The sequence below is a fragment of the Callorhinchus milii genome, unplaced genomic scaffold (genome assembly GCF_018977255.1).
Source record: "Callorhinchus milii isolate IMCB2004 unplaced genomic scaffold, IMCB_Cmil_1.0 Scaffold4, whole genome shotgun sequence".
Lineage (NCBI taxonomy): Eukaryota > Metazoa > Chordata > Chondrichthyes > Chimaeriformes > Callorhinchidae > Callorhinchus > Callorhinchus milii.
The window spans coordinates 5553288-5578589 of NW_024704745.1; the positions used below are offsets into that span (position 1 = coordinate 5553288).

Below are 25302 nucleotides of genomic sequence, written 5' to 3' on the forward strand. Positions count from 1 at the left end.
TGTATCTGTATACACTGCACTATCACTGTGTATCTGTATACACTGCACTATCACTGTGTATCTGTATACACTGCACTATCACTGTGTATCTGTATACACTGCACTATCACTGTGTATCTGTTTCCACTGCACTGTTACTGTGTATCTGTTTACACTGCACTGTTACTGTGTATCTGTATACACTGCACTATCACTGTGTATCTGTATACACTGTTACTGCGTATCTGTATACACTGTTACTGCGTATCTGTATACACTGTTACTGCGTATCTGTATACACTGCACTGTTACTGCGTATCCGTATACACTGCACTATCACTGCGTATCCGTATACACTGCACTATCACTGTGTATCCGTATACACTGCACTGTTACTGTGTATCTGTATAAACTGCACTATCACTGTGTATCTGTATACACTGCACTGTCACTGTGTATCTGTATACACTGTTACTGTGTATCTGTATACACTGCACTATCACTGTGTATCTGTATACACTGCACTATCACTGTGTATCTGTATACACTGCACTATCACTGTGTATCTGTATACACTGCACTATCACTGTGTATCTGTATACACTGCACTGTTACTGTGTATCTGTATACACTGCACTATCACTGTGTATCTGTTTCCACTGTTACTGCGTATCTGTATACACTGCACTGTCACTGTGTATCCGTATACACTGCACTGTTACTGTGTATCCGTATACACTGCACTGTTACTGTGTATCTGTATACACTGCACTGTCACTGTGTATCTGTATACACTGCACTGTTACTGTGTATCTGTATACACTGCACTATCACTGTGTATCTGTATACACTGCACTATCACTGTGTATCTGTATACACTGCACTATCACTGTGTATCTGTATACACTGCACTGTTACTGTGTATCTGTATACACTGCACTATCACTGTGTATCTGTTTCCACTGTTACTGCGTATCTGTATACACTGCACTGTCACTGTGTATCCGTATACACTGCACTGTTACTGTGTATCTGTATAAACTGCACTATCACTGTGTATCCGTATACACTGCACTGTTACTGTGTATCTGTATAAACTGCACTATCACTGTGTATCTGTATACACTGCACTGTCACTGTGTATCTGTATATACTGCACTATCACTGTGTATCTGTATACACTGCACTATCACTGTGTATCTGTATACACTGCACTATCACTGTGTATCTATACACTGCACTGTTACTGTGTATCTGTATACACTGCACTATCACTGTGTATCTGTTTCCACTGTTACTGCGTATCTGTATACACTGCACTGTTACTGCGTATCCGTATACACTGCACTGTCACTGCGTATCCGTATACACTGCACTGTCACTGTGTATCCATATACACTGCACTGTTACTGTGTATCTGTATAAACTGCACTATCACTGTGTATCTGTTTCCACTGCACTGTTACTGTGTATCTGTATAAACTGCACTATCACTGTGTATCTGTTTCCACTGCACTGTTACTGCGTATCTGTATACACTGCACTGTTACTGTGTATCCGTATACACTGCACTGTTACTGTGTATCTGCAATGCTTTGCAGCAGATTGTTCCTTTGTATCTGTTTCAGGACTAAATCGATGCTCTGTTGCAATGAGGGAAGATTGTTACATGATATCCTGTTTGCGAAGTTCCGGCACACACCCCCCCCACCGCCCCCACTTTGCTCCGCCAACCAGAGCCCAGAGGCCGCTGAGGGTGGGACACAGATCAGAGGCTACAAAAGGGTCTGGAGTGGGTCTGTCCCCAGAGAGATCCATCACCACACACACACAGAGAGAGAGCGAGAGAGAGCGAGAGAGAGAGAAAGAGAAAAAGAAAGGGGGAAACGCAGATCTAAAGAGGAAAAGGTGTCACCGGAGCCAGGAAAACGGTGAGGATCTCTCTTCCCCCTTCCCGTCCCACCACCCCTTCCCTTCCCGTCCCTTCCCGTCCCCAATGCTCACATGTGCTGTTGCTTTCGGGAGGGTTTAAGCCACACGGAAATCCCGGCGCCATAAAACAGCCCCAACTCCATCCCCTCCTGAACCCATTCCCATTTTGCCCAGGCTCAGCCCGGCTCGCTCGCTCGCTCGCTCACCCGGAGCAGGGAATCCTCCCGCTCAGCTCCCCGGTAACCGCCCCCCGCAGAGCCAAAGCCCGAAAGGATCGGGTGGTCCTCGCTGGACAAGCAGCGGGAAAGCTTCCCAGACTGCGCTCTCGATGGCAAGCTACGCAGGGTGAAGCTGGTTAGGCTCCGGCAGTTACCCCCAACGCACACTCTGGGGTTCACCCCCACCTGCCCCCCCCCCCCCCCCCCCGAGCCTTGCCTCTCGCCAACCCGCGCCTAATACTTTCCGGAATTCGGTAAGCAGTATGCGTCCCTCCACTCCAACCTTCTTATCTCTGGGATTTCCATATGTAGCCGGGGCGCGTTGAATTCTCAGTTTGGTTTGGATACTGCTAAGCCCGGCGATGGGTTCACATGTGTGTCAGACATCGACAATTTGTATTTATAAAGCGCCCTTCGCGCTGGGCAGAGTCTGAGCACCTAACCGTAGCGCAGCCTGACTCTGAGCAGGGGGGAGGGAGGAGGTGACCGTAAGCATGGCGGAAGAGGAAGGCCTCCATAATCTAAAAGGGGAAGGAGGCGGAAAGGAGGAGAGATTGAGGGAGTTTCAGGGGGCAGTTGCTGCCGATGGTGGAGCGCAAGTTACGTGGAACAGACAATCGATTGACCAAAAAATATATACGATATGCAAACCCATAGCCCCCTGCAATGTACAACTCTCTGTGTACAAACCTCAGCCCTGGATTCCACTCGCCTGTAACTCATTCCTTGGATAGTACTATATATAAAACCTTGGGACAGTTGCTGTACATATAGACGCAAGTCAATGGGTTTGTATGTATAGCGACTGCCCCAGTTGAGTTGCAGGCTGGAATATGATTGAGGAGTGGGGGAGGGCAATGCAATAACTTGCAAGGAAGCTAAGACGAGGCACAGAGTCCCGTAGCGTATTGGTTAGGTTGCTTGCCTCGCACGCTAAGCGAGAGGACCCGGGTTCGATTCCCAGGCAGGGCCAACCTTAGGCAAATTGTCTTACGCCACATGTTTTACCCAGCAGTAAGTAGGAACCCGGTTGTTAGTCAATTGGAGAATTGCTTTCCGAGGGTAATGATCCCTTCCCCGCCCCCACCCCGCAACAAAAAAATACTGATCACTCAATCCATGAGCCAAATGCAATTGGCTGCTGTGTTTCGCCCATGAAATACACAGTCGATCCACTTTGCAGCATATCTTGTGAAATGCTTTGAGACGTCTCAACAATGTGACCAGGACCTCTATCAAATGCAAGAATTGTTATTGTAGTGGATTGGATTAGATACCGGTTTGTAGCGCTCTCCCAGAACACTTGCTGTATACACAAACTGTCAGGAATGCAAAGTATTCCATTCGACTAACCCTGAACTGCATTCCAGCCAGTAACTCGTTCTTGGGATTTGTTGTTCTATGTACAACCTATCCACCCACACCCTCCCACCTCATTTTGTCCCCAGACTGTAAAATGGCTCTGCCTGCTGTGGTTGTGAGTCCTTCAGTGTTCTCTCTCTGCTCTTTTCTTAATCTCAGAAAAAAAATACAATAAATCCATGCTATAAAGGAAGCTCGAGTGTGAGGCTGCTGGAGTTTAGAGATAGATGTGTTTGTGTCTGCGTGCCAGCCTGGCTCAGTGGTAGCGCTCTCGCCTCTGTGAGTCAGACGGCTGTGTGTTCAAGCCCCATGTTAGGAATTGGAATCACGTAGTTTAAGCTGACGCTCCAGTTGGGGGTTTTGCATTGTCATAGGTGCCGTCTTTTAGATGAGGTGTTAAATCGAGGTCCCACCTGCCCGTTCAGGGGAGGTGTGTGTATGTGGGGGAGGTGTGTGTGTATGTGCATGTGGGGGAGGTGTGTGTGTATGTGCATGTGGGGGAGGTGTGTGTGTGCATAGGGGGGAGGTATACGTGAGTGTGTTTGGAGCTTTGGGACGTCTTCCCGACGTGAAAGGCGCGCTATAAATGTAATTTTGTTGTGGTGGTGGTTGTTGTTGTGGGGTGGGGGGGGAGGGGGTGCGGGGATGTGTTTGTGTGTGTGGAGAAGGGAGAGATGCATTTGCGTGTGTGGATGTGAGTATCTAAGCCAAGAGATCATTAACGTAAGTTATCAGCCATTGCAATAAAACTTTTCCTCGTCTATAGATGACTCAGCACAAAGACGCTGCCAGCTTGCTCCCTGACGGTGACTTCTGTCTGGTGCAATAATAATAATCCTTGCATTTGATACCGCGCCTTATCATGTCTTCGAGATATCTCAAAGCTCTTCACAGAATATACTGTTAAGTGGATTGACTGTACATTTTGTGGGTGAAACGCGGCAGCCAATTGCGCACAGCAGCGTCCCCACAAACAGTTGTGGATTAAGGGATTATTACCCCCGGTAAGCGATCCGCTAATCGACTAACAACTGGGTTCCTGCTTACTCGGTAAACAGAGGCGTGTGGAGTAAGGAAACTTGCCTAAGGTTTCACCCTGCCAGGGAATTGAACCCGGGTCCTCCAGCTTGTGAGGCGCCCGTGCTGACCGCTACACTACTAGGCTACTACGCGAGGCTGCCACATTCGCCTACAAATGCACAGTCACTCTGTTTCACAGTAAATCTTGTGAAGTGCTTTGAGCCGTTTCGAAGACGTGATAAGGCCCTGTACCAAATGCAAGGATTATTAATATTAGCTCAGTAACTCGTGTTCTTATCTCTAGGAAACCATGCTGTCGTCTTCTCCGACTATCATGCTGCCTGAGGTCGAGATCAAGAAAACCTGCCCCCATATCAGCCCCAAGTGTAACCAACGCAAAGAGACAGCCACCCAGAATAATGCAAACCAGCCCGCAGATCGGGTGTGGATAAGACCCGACCTGGCCAGCAAGTGCACCTGGCAACTGGGAGCGCCTGTGTCTCAGTCCCCACACTCCCATCAACCCACGTGAGTAACAAGTTACAGCTTCGGAGTGGGGCGGGAGTGGCGGGTAGCGTGTTCAAGCACTATGAGGTGCTACCCTGCGTGTAAGTGCAAGTTGTTGTTGTTTACGGTTTTCTGGTCTCTCGCAGGGCCACGCTGCCAAACATCCTCCCCAGTATTCTCAACAAGATCGGGAACACCCCCATGGTGCGTCTGAACAAGATCGGGAAAGCACACGGACTGAAGTGCGAGCTGTGTAAGTGATGCCGCATCCAGGAGAGGTTTATCCTTTGCAAATAATCTTTTTCCTGCCTTCCTTCCTCCCTGACCCTGGGTCTTTAGAAATGGAGTGTCTAGCACTAGCAATAAAGCGACTCTTTTCCCCCCCCCACCTAAACACACACACACTTGGAATCACAAAGCTTACACTCCAATGCAGCGCTGGGGATGGGGGTGTTGCATTGTCCGAGGTGTTGTTCTTCGGATGAGACATCAAACTGAGGTCCCGTCTACCTGTTCAGCTGGACGTTAAAGATCCCGCTGCACTATTCGAAACGAAAAGGAGTTTCACTCTCCCGATATCCTGGTCAACGATGTGGGACAATGTTTGTGGGACATTACTGCGTGCAATTATGCTGCCACGTTTCCCTACAAAACACACAGTCACTCCATTTCACAAGATATTCTGTGAAACGACGCTTTGAGACGTCTCAACAACGTGATAAGGCGCGATATGAAATGCAAGGATTATTATTAATATCATTCAGCATCTCTGTCACATTGTGATGCGACTGCCGTCACTGGCACAAATATATCCGCTGCGCTCGTCCACTGGCCTCTCACGGTCCTTCAGAGAAATGTAACCCGTTGTGTGAAGCGGGTGTGAGGTGTTTTGCTGCGAGCAGGTGCGTGGATCAGATGATAAGTTGACTTGTTTAGAAGGCCCTGAGTTTAAAAGGTTGAGGGGTGATCTAATTGAGGAGTTTAAAAATGATCAGGGATTTGACAGGGTAGATGCAGATAAACGATCTCCTCTGGTGGGGGAAATCCAGAGCAAGGGAGGGCGTCATCCTAAAATTAGAGCTAAGCTGTTTAGGAATGAAGTCGGGAAGCGCTTAAGGCTGAGGTGGATATATGTTTTTAGGTCAGGGTATCAAGGGATATGGAGCAAAGGTGGGTAATTGGAGTTGAAGGACAGATCAGCCATGATCTAGTAGGATAATAATATAATAATCCTCGCATTTAATATAGCACTTTACAAGTCTTCTCGACATCTCAAAGCGCTTCACAGAATAGACTGTAAAGCGAATTGACCGTATATTTATGGGTGAAAGGCGGCAGCCAATTAATTGTGCACAGCAGTGTCCCACAAACAGTCGTGGATTGAAAATGACCAATTTATTATTGTTTTGTTTTTGGAGGGATTATTATTAGACGTGTGGAGTAAGGAAACTTGCCCAAGGTTTCGCCCGGCCTGGAATTGAACCCAGGTGTTTCGCTTGCAAGTCGAGCGCTCTAACTACTGAGCTACAGGACTCCAGAATGGCCAGCACACTCGAGGGGCTGAATGTTCCTATGTATTCCCACCTCTCGTTCACACCTCTTCTCTCTGTTTCAGTGGCGAAATGTGAGTTTTTTAACGCCGGGGGCAGTGTGAAGGACAGGATTGCCTTGCGGATGGTGGAAGATGCTGAGAAATCAGGAATTCTGCGCCCGGGAGACACCATCATCGAACCCACGTCGGGGAACACAGGTCAGAGCCAACCATCCTTCCCCAACTGACCATTACTGCCCCCCCACTCTCACCCCAACTCCCACCCTCCCTCCCATCCCAAACGGGTTCCATCCACACTTTACCCTGGTCTTTGTTCCCTAATGGTATCAATAGGATCGCAAGGAGGGGGGAGGGGTGAGAAAGGAACTGGCGTATACTTTCGGGTTAAGTATGGTTCCTGTCCTGTAGGTATCGGCCTGGCTCTGGCGTCTGCTGTGAAAGGTTATCGCTGCATCATCGTTCTGCCTGAGAAGATGAGCAATGAGAAGGTATGTTCTAGCCACCAACCTCCAGCCACTCCAAGCGCCCCAACCATCCCACACACCTCCCCCTGACCCCTCCCGCATCTGGTACACTGACCTCTGATCTTCCTGCTCCCCTGGGGTGTTGACCCCTTCCCTCTCTTCAGTGCATATACCCCTTGCCCCCTCCCACCCCACTGCCCCTTGTGCTGACACTGCTGGGTGGGTGGGGGGGGGAATTGTGTGCTGACAGTAACAGTGGGGAGGCTGTTGCTGACAATAATGAAGTGTTGATTCTTTCGAACACGGATTAAGATCGTTTTCGCTTAGGAAATAACATGATGGGATACAGTAATTAGGTAGTTCGGGACATGTGTGCACGCGACTGCCAGGAAAGTGGAAGGCAAACTAGATGGACCTTGGTCTTTTTTCGTCTAGCATTTCTTATATTCTTAATGGGGGGGGTGGGGGGTGGCGGTGGGCAGGGCTGAGAGGGAGGCTGTATGTTGACAGTAAAGGTATGGGGGAGGCTGTTTCCTGACAGTAAAGGGATGGTGGGAGGCAGGGAGTTGTATGCTGACCGTAACATTGTCTCCCTGATCAGGTGGACGTGCTGAAGGCATTGGGGGCTGAGATTGTCCGCACCCCGACGAGCGCCAGCTTCGACTCCCCCGAGTCTCATGTGGGAGTGGCCTGGAAATTGAAGAACGAAATCCCTAACTCGCACATCCTGGATCAGGTCAGTCTGGAGGGAGGGGTCTCTAGGGTGCGGGGTCTCCGGGGGAGGGGGGGGAGGGGTGTCTGGGGAAAGAGGTCTCTGGGGAAGGCGTCTCTTGGGGAAGAGGTCTCTGGGAGCCCGGGCTGGGCTAAAATTTGTGGACGTGGCTAGTGTGTGTGTGTGTGTGTGTGGTGTGTGTGTGTGTCTGACGCTGGCAGTCACACACGTTATCCATGTGTTGCTTGGCACTGCTAGTCACACGTGTTGTTGTGCCACAGTACCGGAATCCAGGGAACCCCATCGCTCACTACGACACGACTGCAGAGGAGATCATCGAGCAGTGTGAAGGTAAACGTGGCCCGGGGGGCGGAGGGGGTGGTGGGGTGGGTGGGGCGAGAGGGGGTGCTGCACAACTCATTCCCTGATCTCAGCCAGGCTCCGGCTGGCCCCAGCGCTCCACCGGGCGGGTCTTTGGAGGGACCGCATGGCCTTGCTCCCCACCCACCTGTGTGACCTGCTAACTAATTTTGAACAAGTGGCAGATGGCCCAGATTTCAAATACTTTCAATCGACAGAAACCAAAAAGATATTTCAGCAGTGTTCCTTTTCAGTATAGCGCCTGGGGAAGTCCTCCTCGGGTGGAGCGGGTGGGGGGGGGGGGATGATTCTCAGGGGCGATGACCAGGCCGGGCTCTGTCTCGGTTTAGTGCTGACAGTGTGTACAAAGGAGTATAAGGGGACCTTAAGTAACCACAGCTCCGTGGAATGACTGGCTGATTTGCCTCGTCGGTAAAGTTTTTGAAACTGAAACATATTACGAGTCTGGAGATCTATTCCCAGCAGCGCAAAATGTTGTACAAGTTTCCTTACTCCACGTGCCCCTGTTTGCTGAGCAGTAAGTAAGAACCTGGTTGTTAGACGATTGGCCGATCGCTTTTCCAGGGATGATGATGATGATAAGAATACCAAACAAACAAAAAAATGAATAATAATTTGGTCATGACTGTTTGTGGGACACTGCTGTGCGCAATTGGCTGCTGAGTTTCGCCCACAAATATACAGTCAATTCACTCTACAATATATTATATATGCCTCCTTCCAAGGCATATCTCAAGACCCTCCTCCTCGTCCGCCCTTTTGGACACCCTCCTATCCCCAACCTTCCTGCCCTCCATCCCTCCTGAGACCAATCCCCAGCTCGGGTCCAAATCCTGACTGTCCAGCGCCTTGGGGACCTTCCTCCTCGGGTGGGATGGGGGGGATTCTCAGGGGGGTTGACCATGGCGGGCTCTGTCTCAGTTTAGTGCTGACAGTGTGACCGCATTTTGTTCTCAGGTAAAATTGACATGATCGTTGTTGGCGCCGGGACCGGGGGAACCATCACCGGCATCGCCAGGAAAATGAAGGAGAAATGTCCAAACTGCAAGGTGCGTGTCTGGCTGTCTCGTGCTGTGCACAATTGGCTGCCGCGTTTCACCCTCAAAAGATCCAGTCAATTCACTTTACAGTATATTCTGCAAAGTGCATTGAGAAGCATTGATAAGTCTTGATAAGACGTAGGGTGGTATATACTGACCTAGCTGGACAAGCAGCAGGAAAGCTTGCCGGAGAATGCTTTAAATGGCAAGCGATGTGGTTTTAGCTGGTTAGACTCCAGCAGTTACCCCCAACGCACACTCTGGGGTCCCCCAAGCCTTGGCTCCTGCCAACCTGCGCCTTATACTCTCCGGAATTAGGTAAGCGGGATGTGTCCCTCCGGGGAGAGAGAGAGTGCGCATTCCATTCCAACAGTCTATCTCTGGGATTTCCATGTGTAGGTGGGATGCAGGGAATTCTCAGTCTGGTTCGGATACTCTTAAGCAGACACAGGCACAGCGGGTGTGCGTCAGACACCCGACTGAACAAAACGACCCCCAAAAAGCACCTGTTTCTCTGGGCTCTTGCCTCCCTGTGTCTCTGTGAGTTGACACCAGTCTTGAGGTGTGACTGTCCTCTCCTCAGGTTGTGGGTGTGGACCCAGAGGGTTCGATCCTGGCTTATCCTAAACACTTGAATGAGACAGAAGTGACCAGATACGAGGTGGAAGGGATCGGATACGACTTCATCCCCACAGTGCTCGATCGCTCGGTGAGTCCGTCCGAGGGAGTCCTCTGGTGTAGTGTTACAGGCAAAACTTGTAAGCAGGAACCTACGGGGGAGAGGATTGTGTGTTCGACCCCTTCCTCCCCAGCTCTTGTGCCAGGGATGGTGTAGGGGAGAATCCATAGGGAGGGGAAAGGGAAGATGAGGGAAGGATGGAGAGGTGGAGGGAAGGAGGGATTGAGTCTTTGAAGAGGGAGGGAGTGTGTGAATCGTGGCAGAGGGAGGGAGGGAAGGAGGAAATGTACGAATCATGACAGAGCGGGGAGGGAGCGAGCGAGGGAAGGGGGGAGGGAGGGAGGGAGTGAATGAATGAGTGAGTGAGGGCAGTGGTGGTAGCTGATGGTGTCTCTGGCGGCAGGTGGTGGACCAATGGTACAAGACGAAGGACCAGGACTCGTTCGTTGTGGCTCGTCAACTGATCCGGGATGAGGGCCTGCTGTGCGGTGAGTGACCCGGAGTGGAGTGGAGTGGAGGGGTGGGGGTGGTGGGGATGTGAGGATCGTGGGGGTGGGAGCATGAGGACCGTGGTGGGGAGGCCCGAGGATGATGGGGATGATCTAATAAAATAGCCTACTCTGGTTCCTATATGTGTGTGTGTGTATATATATATATATACACACACACATATGTGTGGGGGGGTGCGGTGGTGTATGAAGGGGGCTATATGGAGGTACACTAACCAGGCTGTGTGTTACAGGAGGCAGTGTGGGCTGGGCGGGGTGTGTTTGTTGGTGGGGAAGGGGGTGTATAGGGATATATTGACCAGGCTGTGCGTCACAGGAGGGAGCTCAGGCAGTGCGATGTGGACGGCTCTGAAGGCGGCCAAGGAGCTGGGGGAGGGGCAGCGCTGTGTGGTCATTTTGCCCGACTCCATCCGCAACTACATGTGAGTCTCAGCTCTGCACACTGGGCCTGTGTGTGTGTGTGGTATATACCTATCGATGTGTGGATGTTTCGTGTGTCCTTGTATGTGGGGGTAGTGTGTGTGTGGTGTCTGTCTGTGTGTGACTGTCTATGTGTGTGTTTTGGCGCGGTGTGGGGCGCTAAACATGTGTGTGTTGATGTGTGTGTGGTGGGGGTGTGTGTATGCGTATGGGGGGGTGGTGTATGTGTGTGTGGGGAGGTATATGTGTGTGTGGTGGGGGTTATGTGTATGTGGTTGTGTCAATGTGTGTCTGGAGAGGTATATGTGTGTGTGGTGGGGGGTATATGTGTATGGTTGTGTTAATGTGTGTGGGTGGGGGTGTGTGTAGGGTTGGGTGTGTGTGTGTATGAGTGAAGCCCTGGGCTGTGGCTCTGACATGTTACTTTCTCCAGGTCCAAGTTCCTGAGTGACAAATGGATGGTACAGAAGGGATTCAGCTCTCAGCCCGAACCTGTCTCCAAACCATGGTGAGTGCAGCCAAATTGCCCCCCATGTGACACCTGGTGGTGGTGAGGGGTGGGGGAGGACAGCACTGCAAGGCAGTGGCAGAGGGAGTGGGTTCCTGGCGAGAGGCGGGGTGGGGGGGTGGTGCAGCAGTCTTGTCCGGGGACGATGTGGGGGAGCCCATGGTGTTAACAGTGAGCTTGGCTCAGTTGGTAGCGCTCTCGCCTCTTGAGTCAAGCCCCATTGAGCTCACAGTCCAGGCTGACGTTCCAGTCCAGTGCCGGGGGGTGGGAAAGAAAGAGCACCACATTGTCAGAGACGCCGCTCTTCGGATGAGACGTTAAACCGAGACTCCGTCTGTGCCTGTTCAGGCAGATGTTAAAGATCCGGCTGCGCTTTTCCGAAAGAGAAGGGAGTTTTTCTCGCTCTCGGGTGTCCTGGCCAACGATACCTCAAATAAAATTGGTCACTCGCTCTATAGCTGTTTGTGGGACGTCGCTGTGCGCAAATTGTCACTGCACTTTTACAGTAAGATCCTGTGAAGCACTTTGAGACGTCCTGATGATGGGATGATGAATGCACTGAATGCATCAGATAATAATAATAATAATCCTTGCATTTGATACAGCGCTTTATCATGTCGTCGAGACGTCTCAAAGCGCTTTACAGAATATAAGGTGAAGTCCTATGGCTGTGTATGTTGTGGGCAAAATGTGGCAGCCAGCGTGCACACAGCATTGCCCCACAAACAGCCATGGAGTGAGCGACCACAGTTAAATTTGAGAAGGAGAGTCAGCTCAGACTATGTGATTCTAAATCCCGATGTGGGGCTTGAATCCACATCTACAGCAAATTACATCTGTGTAGCGCCTTTCATGTCGGGAGGACATCCCAAGGTGCAGGAGAGTTAGGATTATGTTTGGGATCAGGAAGGGTGGAGGGCAGGGAGGGAAAGGGGTAGGAGGATGACTGGAGATGCGGTTGAAGAGGAGAGTCTTGAGATGGGCCTTGAAGGAGGTAAGGGAGTGGGCGAGATAAAGGCACTGTGGGATAGAGCTCCAACGGGTGGGGACAGACCGCCACAACTTTCTGACGCTAGGACGAGAGTGCCAGGCTGACACATTAATGTAACATTTGACAAATTGACAAATTCTGTGGTTGACGTGTGTTTCTGACCCTCTTATCTCCCAGGTGGTGGGACATGAAGGTGAGCGACTTGAAGCTGTCAAAACCTCTGACATTGCTGCCCTCGGTCTCCTGCCAGAAAGCCATCGAGACCCTCAACGTGAAAGGCTTTGACCAGGCTCCAGTGCTCAGCTCTGAAGGGTAAGTTAATGAAATGCTGCTCGCCGTTGTTTTACAGGGTCTAAGCTGATGCTCCAGTGCAGAGATGGGGTGGCGGGGTGGGGGGAGAGTGTGTGTGTTGCATGTTCGAAGGTGACATCCTGCAGACGAAATGTTAAATCGAGATCCCATCTGCCTGTTGAGGTGGACGTTAAAGATCTTATGGCACATTGGATTGAATCACCACTGGAACAAAAGACAGGATGAGGCCATTCAGCCCCTCAAGCCTGTTCCGCCATTCTTTGAGAACAAGGCTGATCTGTACCTCAACTCCTCGATGCCCAGACCTAACAAACATCTATCCACCTCACTCAGACTTGAAAATTTAAATTGAAATGTGGTACCAATGGCTGTCCTGGACGGAACGGAGAGAGACGGGAGAGCAGCCAGATCTGGAGGGGAGAACTGGGTGGGGGAGTGATGACAGTGAACCCTCCCCACGCCCCCGGACCCATCCAACACTCCCCACGTTTGGTGATGCTGGACTTAGCGGCTGGAGCCAGTAGGTGTCCAGGGAGTGAGTCGGTCTCCCCCTGCCTCCCACAAGCTGATGGCACATGACTGCTCAGCGCTCAGTGCGGGTTTGCCCCCTCCTCCCCACTCCCTCACTCTCCCCTCCCCCACCCTGTCCCCCGCCTCCCACAAGCCGCTTTCCTGTTGCATTTTACCCTTTGTGTCCTATTGCAGCCGCTTCTCCTGAACCAACAGCCGCTGGTCTGTCCCTGACCTCTGGTTAGAGTTAAGGTAACCCGCTTTGTTGCGAGCGAAAATGTGAACTTGACAAACTGTGTTCCATATAGATTGAAAAAAGGAGCGGGAGTGGCGGGGGGGGAGTCGTTGGTGTGTTGGGAAGACTGTCTGTGTCCCACCTGAGACCGTGGATAGATAGGTCTCTACTTAGAGGTGTTCTTTGAGTCCTTACGGCAATCGTCTGGGCTATAAATAATACAGACATTGATCTCAATGGCAAATGGAACGCACGTGCTCGCCCTGGAGGGAAGCATCCTGCTTACCTATGTGGTCTTAGCTGGTTAGACTCCAGCAGTTACCCCAATGCACACTCTAGGGTCTCCCAAGTCTTGGCTCTTGCCAACCTGTGCGTAATAGTTTCTGGAATTAGGTGAGCAGGATGCGTCCCTCCAGGGAGAGAGAGAGAGAGCGCATTCCATTCCAACAATCTATCTCTGGGATTTCCAGGTGTAGGTCGGATGCAGGGAATTCTCAGTTTGGTTTGGATACTCTTAAGCACGGTGATGGGTTTCCGCATGGGTCAGACACCCCGGCTGACCGAAAAAATGCTACAACATGTGTGTCATATAACGTGTCAGAGTGTTTTACAGTGGCGGAGGGGACGCTAAGTGGGGTGGGGGAGAGGAGATGGGGGAGTGGGGAGGGGAAAGGAGATGAAGAGGTGGGTCTCTTAACTGTGCTGATTGCAAACTAGCGTCAACCTGCCAATGTGGGAAACTGCATCTTACTTGAAGCTCGGCTCAGAGCTGCTAATTCCCACACTCGCAGCTGAACACAATAGCTCCAGCTTTTCAGGCTGAGTAACTTCATTCCTGGACTCCTGTGCGTGCGTGTGTTAGGGGGGAAGAATTGTGCGGGGTAAGTCTGCGTAGGTGGGGAGGGGTGAGTATTTGTTGAATATTTTATTCCTTTGGCGGATGAGCTCAGAACTTTTGTGGTACTTTTTATTTTTGTGGAGACACAGAGGAGCATCTCTGGGTAATGGCTGGATGCTAGCGATGTCCGCCTTGTTTGCTGATGTTGTAGCCTCCGGGCTCTGGCTCTCCTGCCATGTTTGAGTGACACAGGCTCCACTGTGGAAGATTGCGGTGTTGATCCCAGACACAGAGGCAAACCTTGGCCTTATTGGAAGCTCTAATCGCTTCCTAGGGATCGCTCTGAGTGTCCTGCTTGGACTGGGTCACTGATACCAACATGAAGCCTTGGCGGGAGAGGGTGGGTTAGACTTTGCCTACAGTGTCAGGGGCGGACAGGAGGTGCTGATGTCGTCCTGACTGACTGAGGCCTTGATGGAGGGAATACGTTCCCTGATACATCATCCCATGTGTGAGAGAGAGCCTGTGTGTGTGTGTGAGAGAGAAAGAGGGAGAGCTTGTATGTGTGTGTGTGTGAGAGACAGCGCCTGTATGTGAGTGTGAAAAACAGCACCTGTGTGTGGTGGGTGTGAGAGAGACAGCGCCTGTGTGTGTGTGTGAACATCTCAATCCCATTCTCTTCAAGTCGCTGTGGCTGACTGACCGATTTGGGCTGGGGAAGTGGGGGAAGCTCCACGGAGCGTTGAGGGTCAGTAGGATCCTTTATTCTCTCACTATCTGCAGGTAGATCACCTGCTGTCAGAGCCGTCGCTTCTGGAGAAGCCACCCAGACTCTGCCAACGTCGCAGGTAATGGCCGGCCTCACGTCACACGGTAACAGCCTCTCACACCCCGGGACCTTCGAGTTCCCCCATCCGCCCCCGCCGCGCTGGTCGAACAACCCACTAGTGACTATCCTCCTTGGGGGGCAGGAGGTAAGCAGGGTCTCTTCGGAGCTGAACTGGCTCCAAAGTGACATGTCTGGCAACAGAATGTCGGAATCGAGCCTCAGCCCTCTGTGATGGTTTCATAGAATCATAGAATATTACAGCACAGAAGGAGGCCATTCAGCCCATCGTTCCCTCTTTGGAAGAGCTACCAATTTGTCCCACTCTCCCACTCTTTCCCCATACCCCTGCAAATTTTGGGATACTCTTAAGCACGATGATGGGTTTCCGCATGTGTCATAGACACCCGGCTGACCACTCCCCGCCCCCCCACACACCCCCCAAAAAAATGCCTGGCCGTCATTCACTATTCCCCCCCCCCCCACCCCGGTCACTCCTAATTGGATGGTTTGTGATCGTGGGGTGGTGGGGTGGGAGGGGGTGGTGTCATTGTGTCATTGTCTGTCGGCCGCCAAACTTAACTACTCGTTTATTTCCAGCTGTTGAGGGGCATTGAGGTGAAAACTGGGGCAGAAGAGGTTGGATTGTTGTAATGCACAGCGGGGCTCCTGTCCGCTTCACCGCATTGTCGGTCACTGAGTTGTTTTGAATGACGTATTTACCACTTGCTTCCCAGCGGCTCGGTTCAGCAAAGCAGCGTCCAGTAACACACAGCCGGTGGACAGTCTGGAGAGTCCCAGGTTACATCCTCCGCTCGCCTCAGCTCTGTGCTGAGTCAGCGATCTCGGTACGATTAGGGAGAGTGTTACAGAGAGTCTAACCAGAGATGGGGAGAGTTACTAACATGGGTACTGACCCGAGTTTTTCCTCACAGAACAGATTCCGTCCTTGCTGTCTGGCTCCAGGGACCACCCGTGTGTTGACGTTCAGTTTTAACCTCTCTCTCTCCCTCTCTCTCGCTCTGCGTGAAGCTCTGACTGACGGCCGACCCTCTGTTTTACAGGCAGATCCTTGGGGTTGTGCTTCTGAAGGACGTGCTCAGCGCTGTTCTAGCTGAAAAGGTGAAACTTTCCGACCCTGTCAGCAAACTCCTGAGTAAACAGTTCAAACAGGTAAGAGACCAGCTGGGTGTACGTACGTACATTATTGGAGGGAATCCCTGTAGGGTCGTGGTTGGCTCGCTCGCCTCGCAAGCGAGGGGACCTGGGTTTGATCCCCGGCCGGGGTGAAACCTTATAGACAAGTTTTCTTACTCCACACGCCTCTGTTTATCTGGCGGTAAGTAGGAACTCAGTTGTTAGTTGATTGGCGGATCGCTTTCCGGGGTAATAGGATCGTGTAGAATTATAGACATTTATAGCACAGAAGGAGGCCCAAACAGCCCATCGAGTCTGCACCAGCTCTCGGAGCAAGCTGTCCACGCAACCACACTGCCCTGCTCTATCCCTTAAAAACATAACAAATGTTAAACAAATAAAAGACTAAGGTCCGTCCTCTTGTTTGCCTTCCACCTTCCTGGCGGTCGCATGTACATATGTACCTGTGTACTATATCCCATAATGTTATTACCCAACTGCTTCCCTCTTGAAACCCTTTTTGCAACCTCTACAGAGCCCCTCCCGCTCCTGCTGGGATAATACTAATAATAATAGTAATAATTCCTCCACGGCTGTACGTGCAATCGGTTGCTGCATTTCGCCCACAAAATACACAGTCACTCCACTTTACAAAATATTCTTTGAAGCGTTTTGAGACGTCTCGAAGGTGCGATAAGGCACTATTGTCAAATGCAAGCATTATTATTGAATGCACTGATTTGTATTATAAAGTGTGAATGTGTTTGAGATCTGTGACTGACTGTGCTACGTGATTGTTCAGGTGAAGCTGAGCGATAACCTGGGAACCCTCTCCCACATCCTGGACACCCACAGTTTTGCTCTGGTGACTCATGAGGAGACCAAAGGTAAGAGAAGGCAGTGAGTTCTGCCTTCCCCTTTCACACTGATGCCACGGCCCTCTGCCTCGTACTCAGTGTCATTGCCTGATCTCAGGGAGGAGCTCGGTTGGGCCATGTTAAGATGTTGGGCCTTTTCTGGTGCCTGGCGAGGATGGGCGGAGATTGTGCCTGTTGTCATGTCCCAGGCTGGTGGCGAGGCTGGCAATCAGAACATTAATCCAGAGCAGGGGGGCATCATCTTAAAATTAGAGCCAGGCCATTTAGGAGTGAAATCATTGAAGCACTTTTTCACACAAAGGGTAGTCGAAATCTGGATCTCTCTCCACAAAAGGCAGTGAATGCTGGATCCATTCACATTTTCAAGACTGAGGTGGATAGATTTTTGTTAGCTCAGGGTATCAAGGGATATGGAGCTGAAATGGCTCCAAGGTGACGTGTTTGGCGATAGAATGTTGAAATCGAGTCCACCCTCTGCGATGGTCTCAAGTTCGGTTCCTGAGCCGGGCGGGTCCGCAGTATTCCAGGGCACTGCTGATGACAGACCAGCCCAACCTGGCTCGTCGGCAGGACTTGGAGGAACAGACCAGTCACTGGGGGCAGGGAATCGTCTCATTCAGCTCCTGTTAACCCTGCAAGCCAAAACCCTAACGGGGAGGGAGGTCCTAGCTGGACAAGCAGCAGGAAAGCTTGCCAGAGACGCGGGATATGAGCCAAGGAAGGCAATTGGGAGTTGAGGTACAGATCAGCCATGATCTAATAGAATGGTGGAACAGGCTCGAAGGACTCAATAGCCTACTCATCTTCCGGTTTCAACCACAAATCCTTCAGTCACTCACTTGCTCTCGTCTCCTTGACCCTAGTCTCTGTCTCACGCCCTCTTCTCCTCTTTCTCCGGCCTCCACAGGTGATAAGAAGCTGACAAAAGTCTCCGCCATCACCACCACCATCGACCTGCTCAACTTCCTGACCCTAAAGAAGAAGCCAATCAACGGGGAGGAGAATTGATCATTGGGGGATGGGGAGGGAGGAAGGGAGATGGGCTGGTGGGTGAGGAAGAGATTGAAACATTAGTGATCCCATTGCTGTGGTAGCTGGGAGTTGGGTGAGTCTCAGGACTCTCCTTTGGGCTGATGGGAGTCCCGAATGTACTTTGGCCCGAATGCCTTCGGTTGGTTTCTGCTGCCTTGGGTCTGACTCCTGATCTGGTGATGGGTCAGTACTGTAGTAAAGTACATTATCTAGCTGGTGGTCTCAGTATGCAGCAGTAAGTAGGTAGTTAATCAGTTGATGGATCACTTTCTGGGGGGGTGGGGTGGTACTAAACCCCCTCCAAAGACAAAACAAAACTCACTGTATGAATTTGTGGGATATTGCTGTGCGCAAATTTGACCACAATATACACTGTCACTCTACTTCATAGTATGTCCTGTGAAGCGTAGTGAGACGTCTCAACGATTTGATAAGGTGGTGTATCAAACACTTTTTTTATTATTATTAACTCAGGACAAGCTCCACACTGTCCCTGACCGACAGCTCGTAGTATGCTACCTCTCTTCCTGGGCTGTTGTAGATTCTATGCTCAGGTGCCTGTTTTTGAGCCAGTGCGTTTATGTCTGTGCGACACTCTGTGAAAGTACTACTGTATCGTTCTTTCCTCTGATGAATGAAACTGGAGCTCGACACCATCGCTCGGGAGAGAAACATTAGAAACCTCCTCTTTAATCTTCGTTAATTCTCTGCCTTATGAACTGTAATCAAATGGTAAAACGAGTTTCATTAAAGGAAATACTTACACTTTCCTGTCCTATGTGTTTGCCTTCCAATTTCTGGTCAAGTTTTTTTTCCTCTCGCAAAGGCTAGTGGAAATCTATGCAGTTTTAGCTGGTTAGACTTCAGCAGTTACCCCAATGCACACTGTGGGGTCCCCAATCCTTGGCTCTTACCAACCTACATCATCCTGCCGTGAAATGCGCCAAATAAATGTAACATTTCTACCTGATGTGAAAGGCTCTTATCTCAAATGCAAGGAATATTCTTGACCTCGACATCTCTTTTTAAAAAACATAACATGTTCCAAGTTTATTTCAAAAGTTAAAAAGGTTTATTTTTTTTAATATAGTTTTGTTGCAAAAGAACAGAATAAATGCAATGTCACAGCTGATATGCAAAACATCACGGCTGCACTGAAGCAAACGGACAGAGCGTTACACACAGCGTCTGCCTTTACCTAATACATGCAAGGAAACTTCCAACACTGAATTCTTACTGTTAATAAATTTTTCCAAATCTTTTTATCGTAAATACAATCACCTCCATACAAAAATACAATTTTACCCATAGGAAATGTCCCCGGCTTGAGCACGTCAACAACTAGCAGAGGGAAGTCGGAGCACGTCAGAGACGGAAGAGTGTGTAAGTGTGTGTGGGGAGGAGAGCGAGAGAGAGAAGAAAACCATGATTGTGTGTGGAGCGAGGGAGTGAATGTGTGTAAGTGGGTGCATGTATGTGTGGATGGGGTGGGTGGAGAGGCGTTCTTATGACTGTGTGGAGAGAGAGGGAGTCGTGTGAGTGTGGGAGAGGGGTGGGTGGTAGTGAATGTGTGTGTGTGAGTGCTGGGGGACATGCATTGCATGTGTGGATGGGGCAATATGTGTGTTTGTAGGAGGGGCGTTGTGGAGGGTGTGTGTGTTTAGGGGGGGGGTGGGAAGAGTATGTATGAGAGGAGAGTGTATGGGGAGTACGGGCAGCTGCCTTGTGTTAGAAGTGATGAGCAAGTAGTTAAGTTGCCCTCAAATGAATGGGGAACAGAGTGGGTCAGTGAGGAGCAGGCTGGGCTTGCAAATTTACCACTAAAGATGCATCAATTTCCATTTGTCCCCAGCAATAAAAATTCTCCCCTCCCAACAAATCAAGCCTGGTTTGGAGCAGGAGTCAGACACATGTGCTGACTGGAAAGGACTCAACAGCGTGAAAACTTCAGGGAAGGAAATATGCGCGTGTGACACACCAGTTGGAAAACCTGACCGTTTCCTATTTCATGCACATCATTGAAGAATAAATGCAATGTCTTTCCAATAAAAATAAAGGCAATGCTCTCACGCACTTCCTACTGAGCTGCGTTACCCATGGGGAAGCTCGCAGGGAGTTCCTTGTACCTGCCATCCACCTAGTGAGGGCTCAAACCCGAGCTTGTCGGATGTCAAACGACCAATGAGTAACTATCCTCGTTGGGAGGGGGTAGTGGGAGGTAGCGGGGTCTCCTTGGACTGGACTGGACTGGCTCCAAGGTGACATGTTTAGCAACGGATTATCAGAATTAAGCCAGTCCTCTGTGAGGGTCTCTAGTCCGGTTTCTGAGCCAGGTGGATTCGCAGTATTCCAGGGCACTGTTGAGGACAGCGCGGCCCAGCCTGGCTCATCAGCAGGACCTGGAAGGGCAGACCAGTCACTGGGGGCAGGGAATCCTCCCGCAAGGGACACATTTTAGTTCAGTACATTGACCTTCTATTGTCACAAGCCAGTCCAGCCTCCACTTTCTCTTCACTCCAGACACTTGTGAGAGCCAAAGCCTGTCTGTCTCCTTACTCAATGTTGTGTTTATTCAGCCCCAGAAGCTCGAATTTCTTAAAGTCTGCAAAAATCATTGCAAATCATTCATTTGAAAATGAGATTGCTCAGGATTGTGGAAAAGTAAATAAAAAAAATGCACAGTAGTTTTCTTTTCGAAGCCAGTATTTATAAGAACCGGGAGGGGAAAGTTTCGGAATTTACGGTGAAATTTAAGAATTTCCCACACTTTATAATAACTATCCTTGTATTTGATATAGTGTCTCATCACGTCATTGAGACGTCTCCAAGCGCTTTACAAAATACACCATAAAGTGGATTGACCGTGTATTTTGTGGGAGAAATGCGGCAGCCAATTGCATACAGGAACTTCTGACAACCAGTTGCAGATTGAGTTACCAAATTTTTTTTTTGGGGGGGGCATTATTACCACCGGAAAGCGATCCACAAATCGACTGACAACCAGGTTCCTACTTACTGCTAAGTAACCCGGTTGTTAGTGTGGAGTAAGGAAACTTGCCAAAGGTTTCACTCCACCTGGGAATCGAACCTGAGTCCTCTCGCTTGTCACGCAAGTGCGCTAACCACTAGACTACATCAGGATTGATCTGGCGGGGCTAAGAAGGCATAGATTTTCCGTAAGTAAAGTGTCCTCGATTCTCCAGCACCGTTCGAGATTTAACAAACTGGGAGTACCAACTTGGGGGAGAGTGGGGGGTGGGGGGGGAGGTAGGACACTCCTGCTATACACAGGATTTAGGGCTCAGGGTACAGCTTACTGTACAACCAACTGTCAAGGGTGGGTTTCTCACTGTACTGACTCGAACTCTATAAATTATAAATACAAGCTTTCACCTCTGCAAAGTTAACAGAGCTCCAAGACATCAGACTGCCCTGCATAAATGCAAATTGTTGTTCTACAACATGTCATTTAACGCAGAGTTGGGTAAATAAGGTGGCTGTCTGTCACACAGCACTCCATGTGGTTATCAGGCCCAGGACAAAACAGTACTTTCAATACCGTCTGTTACATGTCCTCCATTATAACAGATGGTAGACGTTAGCCTTAAACAAAGTGGATTCACAGCTTTTAACCCAACGTAAAAAATTTAACCCAATTAACCCATGGGAAGATTTACCAGAATGATACCAGAGATGAGGAACCTCAATTATGTGGAGAGACTCGAGAGGTTGGGATTAATCGGCTTAGAGCAGGGAAGGTTGAGGGAGGATTTAATAGGTGTTCACCATTATGAGGGGTTTTGATAAAGTAAATAGTGAGTAGCTGTTTTCCTCTGGCGGGTGGGTCAGTAACCAGAGGACACAGATTTAAGATAATTGGCAAAAGAACCAGAGGGGTAACCTGGACAATTTTTTCACCCAGAGCTGTTACGGTCTGGAATGCACTGCCTGAAAGTTTGGTGGAAGCAGATTTAATAGTAGCTTTCAAAAGGAAATTGGATAGATACTTAAAAAGAATTTGCAGGGCTATGGGGTGAGAGTGGAGGGTAGGACTAGTGGATAGCTCTTTCAAAAATCCGGCACGGGCACAATGGGCCGTATGGCCTCCTTCTGTGCTGGAAGATACTAAAATTTTGCGCGTTGATGTTCATGAGGAAACAGCTTAACAATATGTGTATTATGTCTCTCGGGGAAACACTATCAAGTACAAAAGTTCATAAAGTTGTACACTACTTCGAAACACTGGCTCTAATTATACCTTGCGGAGCAATCGCTTTCTATACATCAGTCTTTTACATAGTTACTGTTCTTAGAAGCAGATCTTGGGTGTCCACTGCTGATCACACGTGACCTAGTCACTGACATGTAATCCCCTAATTGTGTCTCTCGCTACTGTCCTGTTTACCATTTCTCTCCCATGGAGTGGTTTCCTGACTCAACGTAGCCACAGACTGAATACAATCCATTATACAAACAACACCTCACAACATGAACACGGGATGTGGCAGTGTGGAGTGGGGACAGGTGTTAACATTCTCAGGAATTTCTACTGCCACTTAACAATTAATTCCCCAACCTATGCCGTCAGGGAAAATACACAGAGACTGAGCCATGGAAACGCCACCTTAGTAAGTGACAGACATTCTCTGTAACATCTGATCACCTTGTTAATAACAGACTGAACCACATACTGCAGGAAAATGACTTGAGTTTCATTTCAACAACAACCCTCACGCACTTGACAGAACGCTTTATAGAGGCGGAGCCTGATGCCAAGATAGAGGGAGGGGGAGATGACCGAAAGAATGGTCGAAGAGGAAGGTCTTCAGGCATGACCTGAAGATGGGGAAGGAGGAGGCAAGGCGGAGGGATTGAGTGAGAGTTCCAGAGTTTCTGGGGAGTAGTGGCTGAAACTGTGGCCACCTATGGTGGAACGGAGGGGACGAGGAACAAGAGGGAGTTTTGATCTAATAATTCACTCACTGAAGGGAGTTTTAACTGCCTCGCAGGATCTTTGTTCTGGTATCAGACTCCACCCCTGGGCTGCTCAGCATGCATTAAGGGTGTGGATAAAGCACCAGGAAACGGGCGAGGAGCTCCCGCTGAGACTCCAATGAAAGCGTGGCCAAGAATGGGCGTTTAGAATGAGAGAGGTACAGCTACACATGATCGGGTATTGGAAATACAGAAGCGTCCCCAGAAAGCGTGAACACAGGAATTATTGCACGTAGCTGACTGGGGCCAGCACTGGACAAATTGTCTCTGCCTCGTGCTCTGACAATGATTACAATGAGTACACAGACGTAACGCTTCCCACACTGCCGATCAGCGGTCAGTTACCAAATTACCCACAAAACTAGCTCCGCACTCAACATTATGGGCCATGTGTAATGTGTAAACTGTGCATAAAGAGGGAATTACAGGAGCCCTTCATAATAATAAGAAAAATAATCCTGGCATTTGGTATAGCGTGCTATCACTTCATTGAGACGTCTCAAAGCGCTTCATATATTGTAAAGTGTATTTTGTGGGCGAAACATGGCAGCCGATTACGCACATCACCATCCCACAGACAGTCGTGGATTAAGTGACTAAATTTTGGGGGGAGGGATTGTTACCCCAGGAAAGCAATTGGTCGATTGACTAACAACCAACTTACTACATACTACTGGATAAACAGAGGCTTATGGAGTAAGGAAACTTGCCTGAATTTTCACCCCACCCGGGAATCAAAACCGGGTCCTCTTGCTTGTAAGGAGAATACGCTTATCGCTATGCTACAGGACTCCACCGCGTGACATAAATGATTGATGAAAAGAATGGTCAGAACCCGGCTCCTGTGATTCTCTCTGTACACGTGCTTCAACCAACTCTCACACCACAGGTCAATTACACAAGGTTTACACATGGCACAAAGTACATCTGTGCTTTACACACAGTGTGAAGTAAGACCCGCTTGATTCCAGTTTCAAACCTCCCCCGACTTCCCTTCGTGCAGTAACATCTGACCGGTGAGGCTGGAGGAAACCGTGCTCAGGTGTGAAATATCTCAGATTGTCGGGCATCAGCAAGCGGGCATCGGAGGAATACTGTACACCGGTTTGGGAGAGAGTTAATTCCCAGTCGTACAGGTAGGTGGTTAAACCCAGGGTGTACAGGGGGTTGGTTGGGAGGCGCAAAACACAGGCAAATGGGGGGGCATTGGCTAGAAGGCATTGCTTCGACAATAAATCATGTGACCCTCCCTCCTCCCCCACTGGCACACCTCACACTGACCTGTTTGGGTTGTTGAGCTTCAGTAATGGAGATTTCATTGAGTTTTCATCTCCACGTTTTAGTCCTTCAAATTTTAACCCCCCTCCCCTTCCTCTCCCGAGTATCTCGTGTGTGTCTGTGCTCTTAGCTAAGTATAGCACGCATTGGTACAGACATTTATACGTTCCACTGTTTAATAAAAATTAACCTGCATGTTCGGTGGAAAATATTTTGACAATAAAATTCTTCGATAAAAACAAAATGAAACAAAAAAAAAGCAGGATTTCATCCGATAATTTCCTTCCTTCCGGTGAACAAAGAGGTTCCGCGATCGAGGGCAAATCATGGCCAGTTATTTCTGAGTGGAGACACACAACCCTAGCTCCTTAGAAAAAAGCAGAACGTTTCGGCATTTGTCTGTACAACGATGTGGAGGTGAAACCATCTTCCCCTGGTGCTCACGGTAAAACTCACAGTTCAAACTGGGAATCTTTTCGATCTGCACTTTTCAGGACGAGGTGATAGGAGTGCGCTCGCTCGCTCTGCTACCTATGTATAAAATAGCTTCCACGGAAAATGCACCTGTCTCAGTGCACAAAAAACCCCAATAAAAACTCTGCCAGTTCTGGTTTACAACCCCTCCTGTTCTCTTACTGCAGTGAGTCGCTGTTGTCTAAGGCCAGGGTGCTCATGTTTGTGGTAGAGATGTCGCTGTCATCCTCCTCCACGCTGTTCCCCGAATCCTCTCCGCTCTGACCCGCCATCATGACCTGCTGGACGGCGAGGGTGGCTCCATCAGACGACAGGGACTGCAAGCTGTCCACGTTTACATTGACAGGACTCGACATGGAAACCATTCCACCTGCAAAGGCACCAAGGCAATTTCACCAGGCATTTCGTGTACTCCATCATCATGTTTCAAATAGAGGTCAGGAGTCGGCGGTAACAGTCAGCAGCTTCAGCCCTGCTCTGTGCTGAGATCCTCATCATTGCCTGTTACTGAGT

At 49.7% G+C, this 25302-nt stretch overlaps 2 protein-coding genes across 3 annotated transcripts in view; one reads left to right on the forward strand and one right to left on the reverse strand.

The window, feature by feature from the left end:
- Window positions 1-1721: 1721 nt before the first annotated feature.
- On the forward strand, window positions 1722-18807 carry cbsa (cystathionine beta-synthase a). Its single transcript, XM_007908803.2, has 16 exons — window positions 1722-1910; window positions 4816-5039; window positions 5165-5271; window positions 6634-6768; window positions 6979-7058; window positions 7636-7770; window positions 8028-8097; window positions 9085-9176; window positions 9751-9876; window positions 10250-10334; window positions 10672-10777; window positions 11209-11283; window positions 12452-12586; window positions 16060-16168; window positions 16935-17019; window positions 17918-18807. The coding sequence occupies exons 2-16, from the start codon at window positions 4822-4824 to the stop codon at window positions 18016-18018; spliced, it is 1659 nt and encodes a 552-aa protein (XP_007906994.1). The 5' UTR covers window positions 1722-1910; window positions 4816-4821; the 3' UTR covers window positions 18019-18807.
- Window positions 18808-24477: 5670 nt separating this feature from the next.
- Window positions 24478-25302, reverse strand: part of LOC103188724 (homeobox protein PKNOX1) — a 30135-nt gene continuing 29310 nt past the window's right edge. For both annotated transcript variants that reach the window (XM_042334324.1, XM_007908802.1), the window contains exon 11: window positions 24478-25159. In XM_042334324.1, coding sequence (XP_042190258.1) covers window positions 24948-25159 — 212 coding nt within the window. In that variant the 3' untranslated portion in view covers window positions 24478-24947. The remainder of the gene's footprint in view (window positions 25160-25302) is intronic.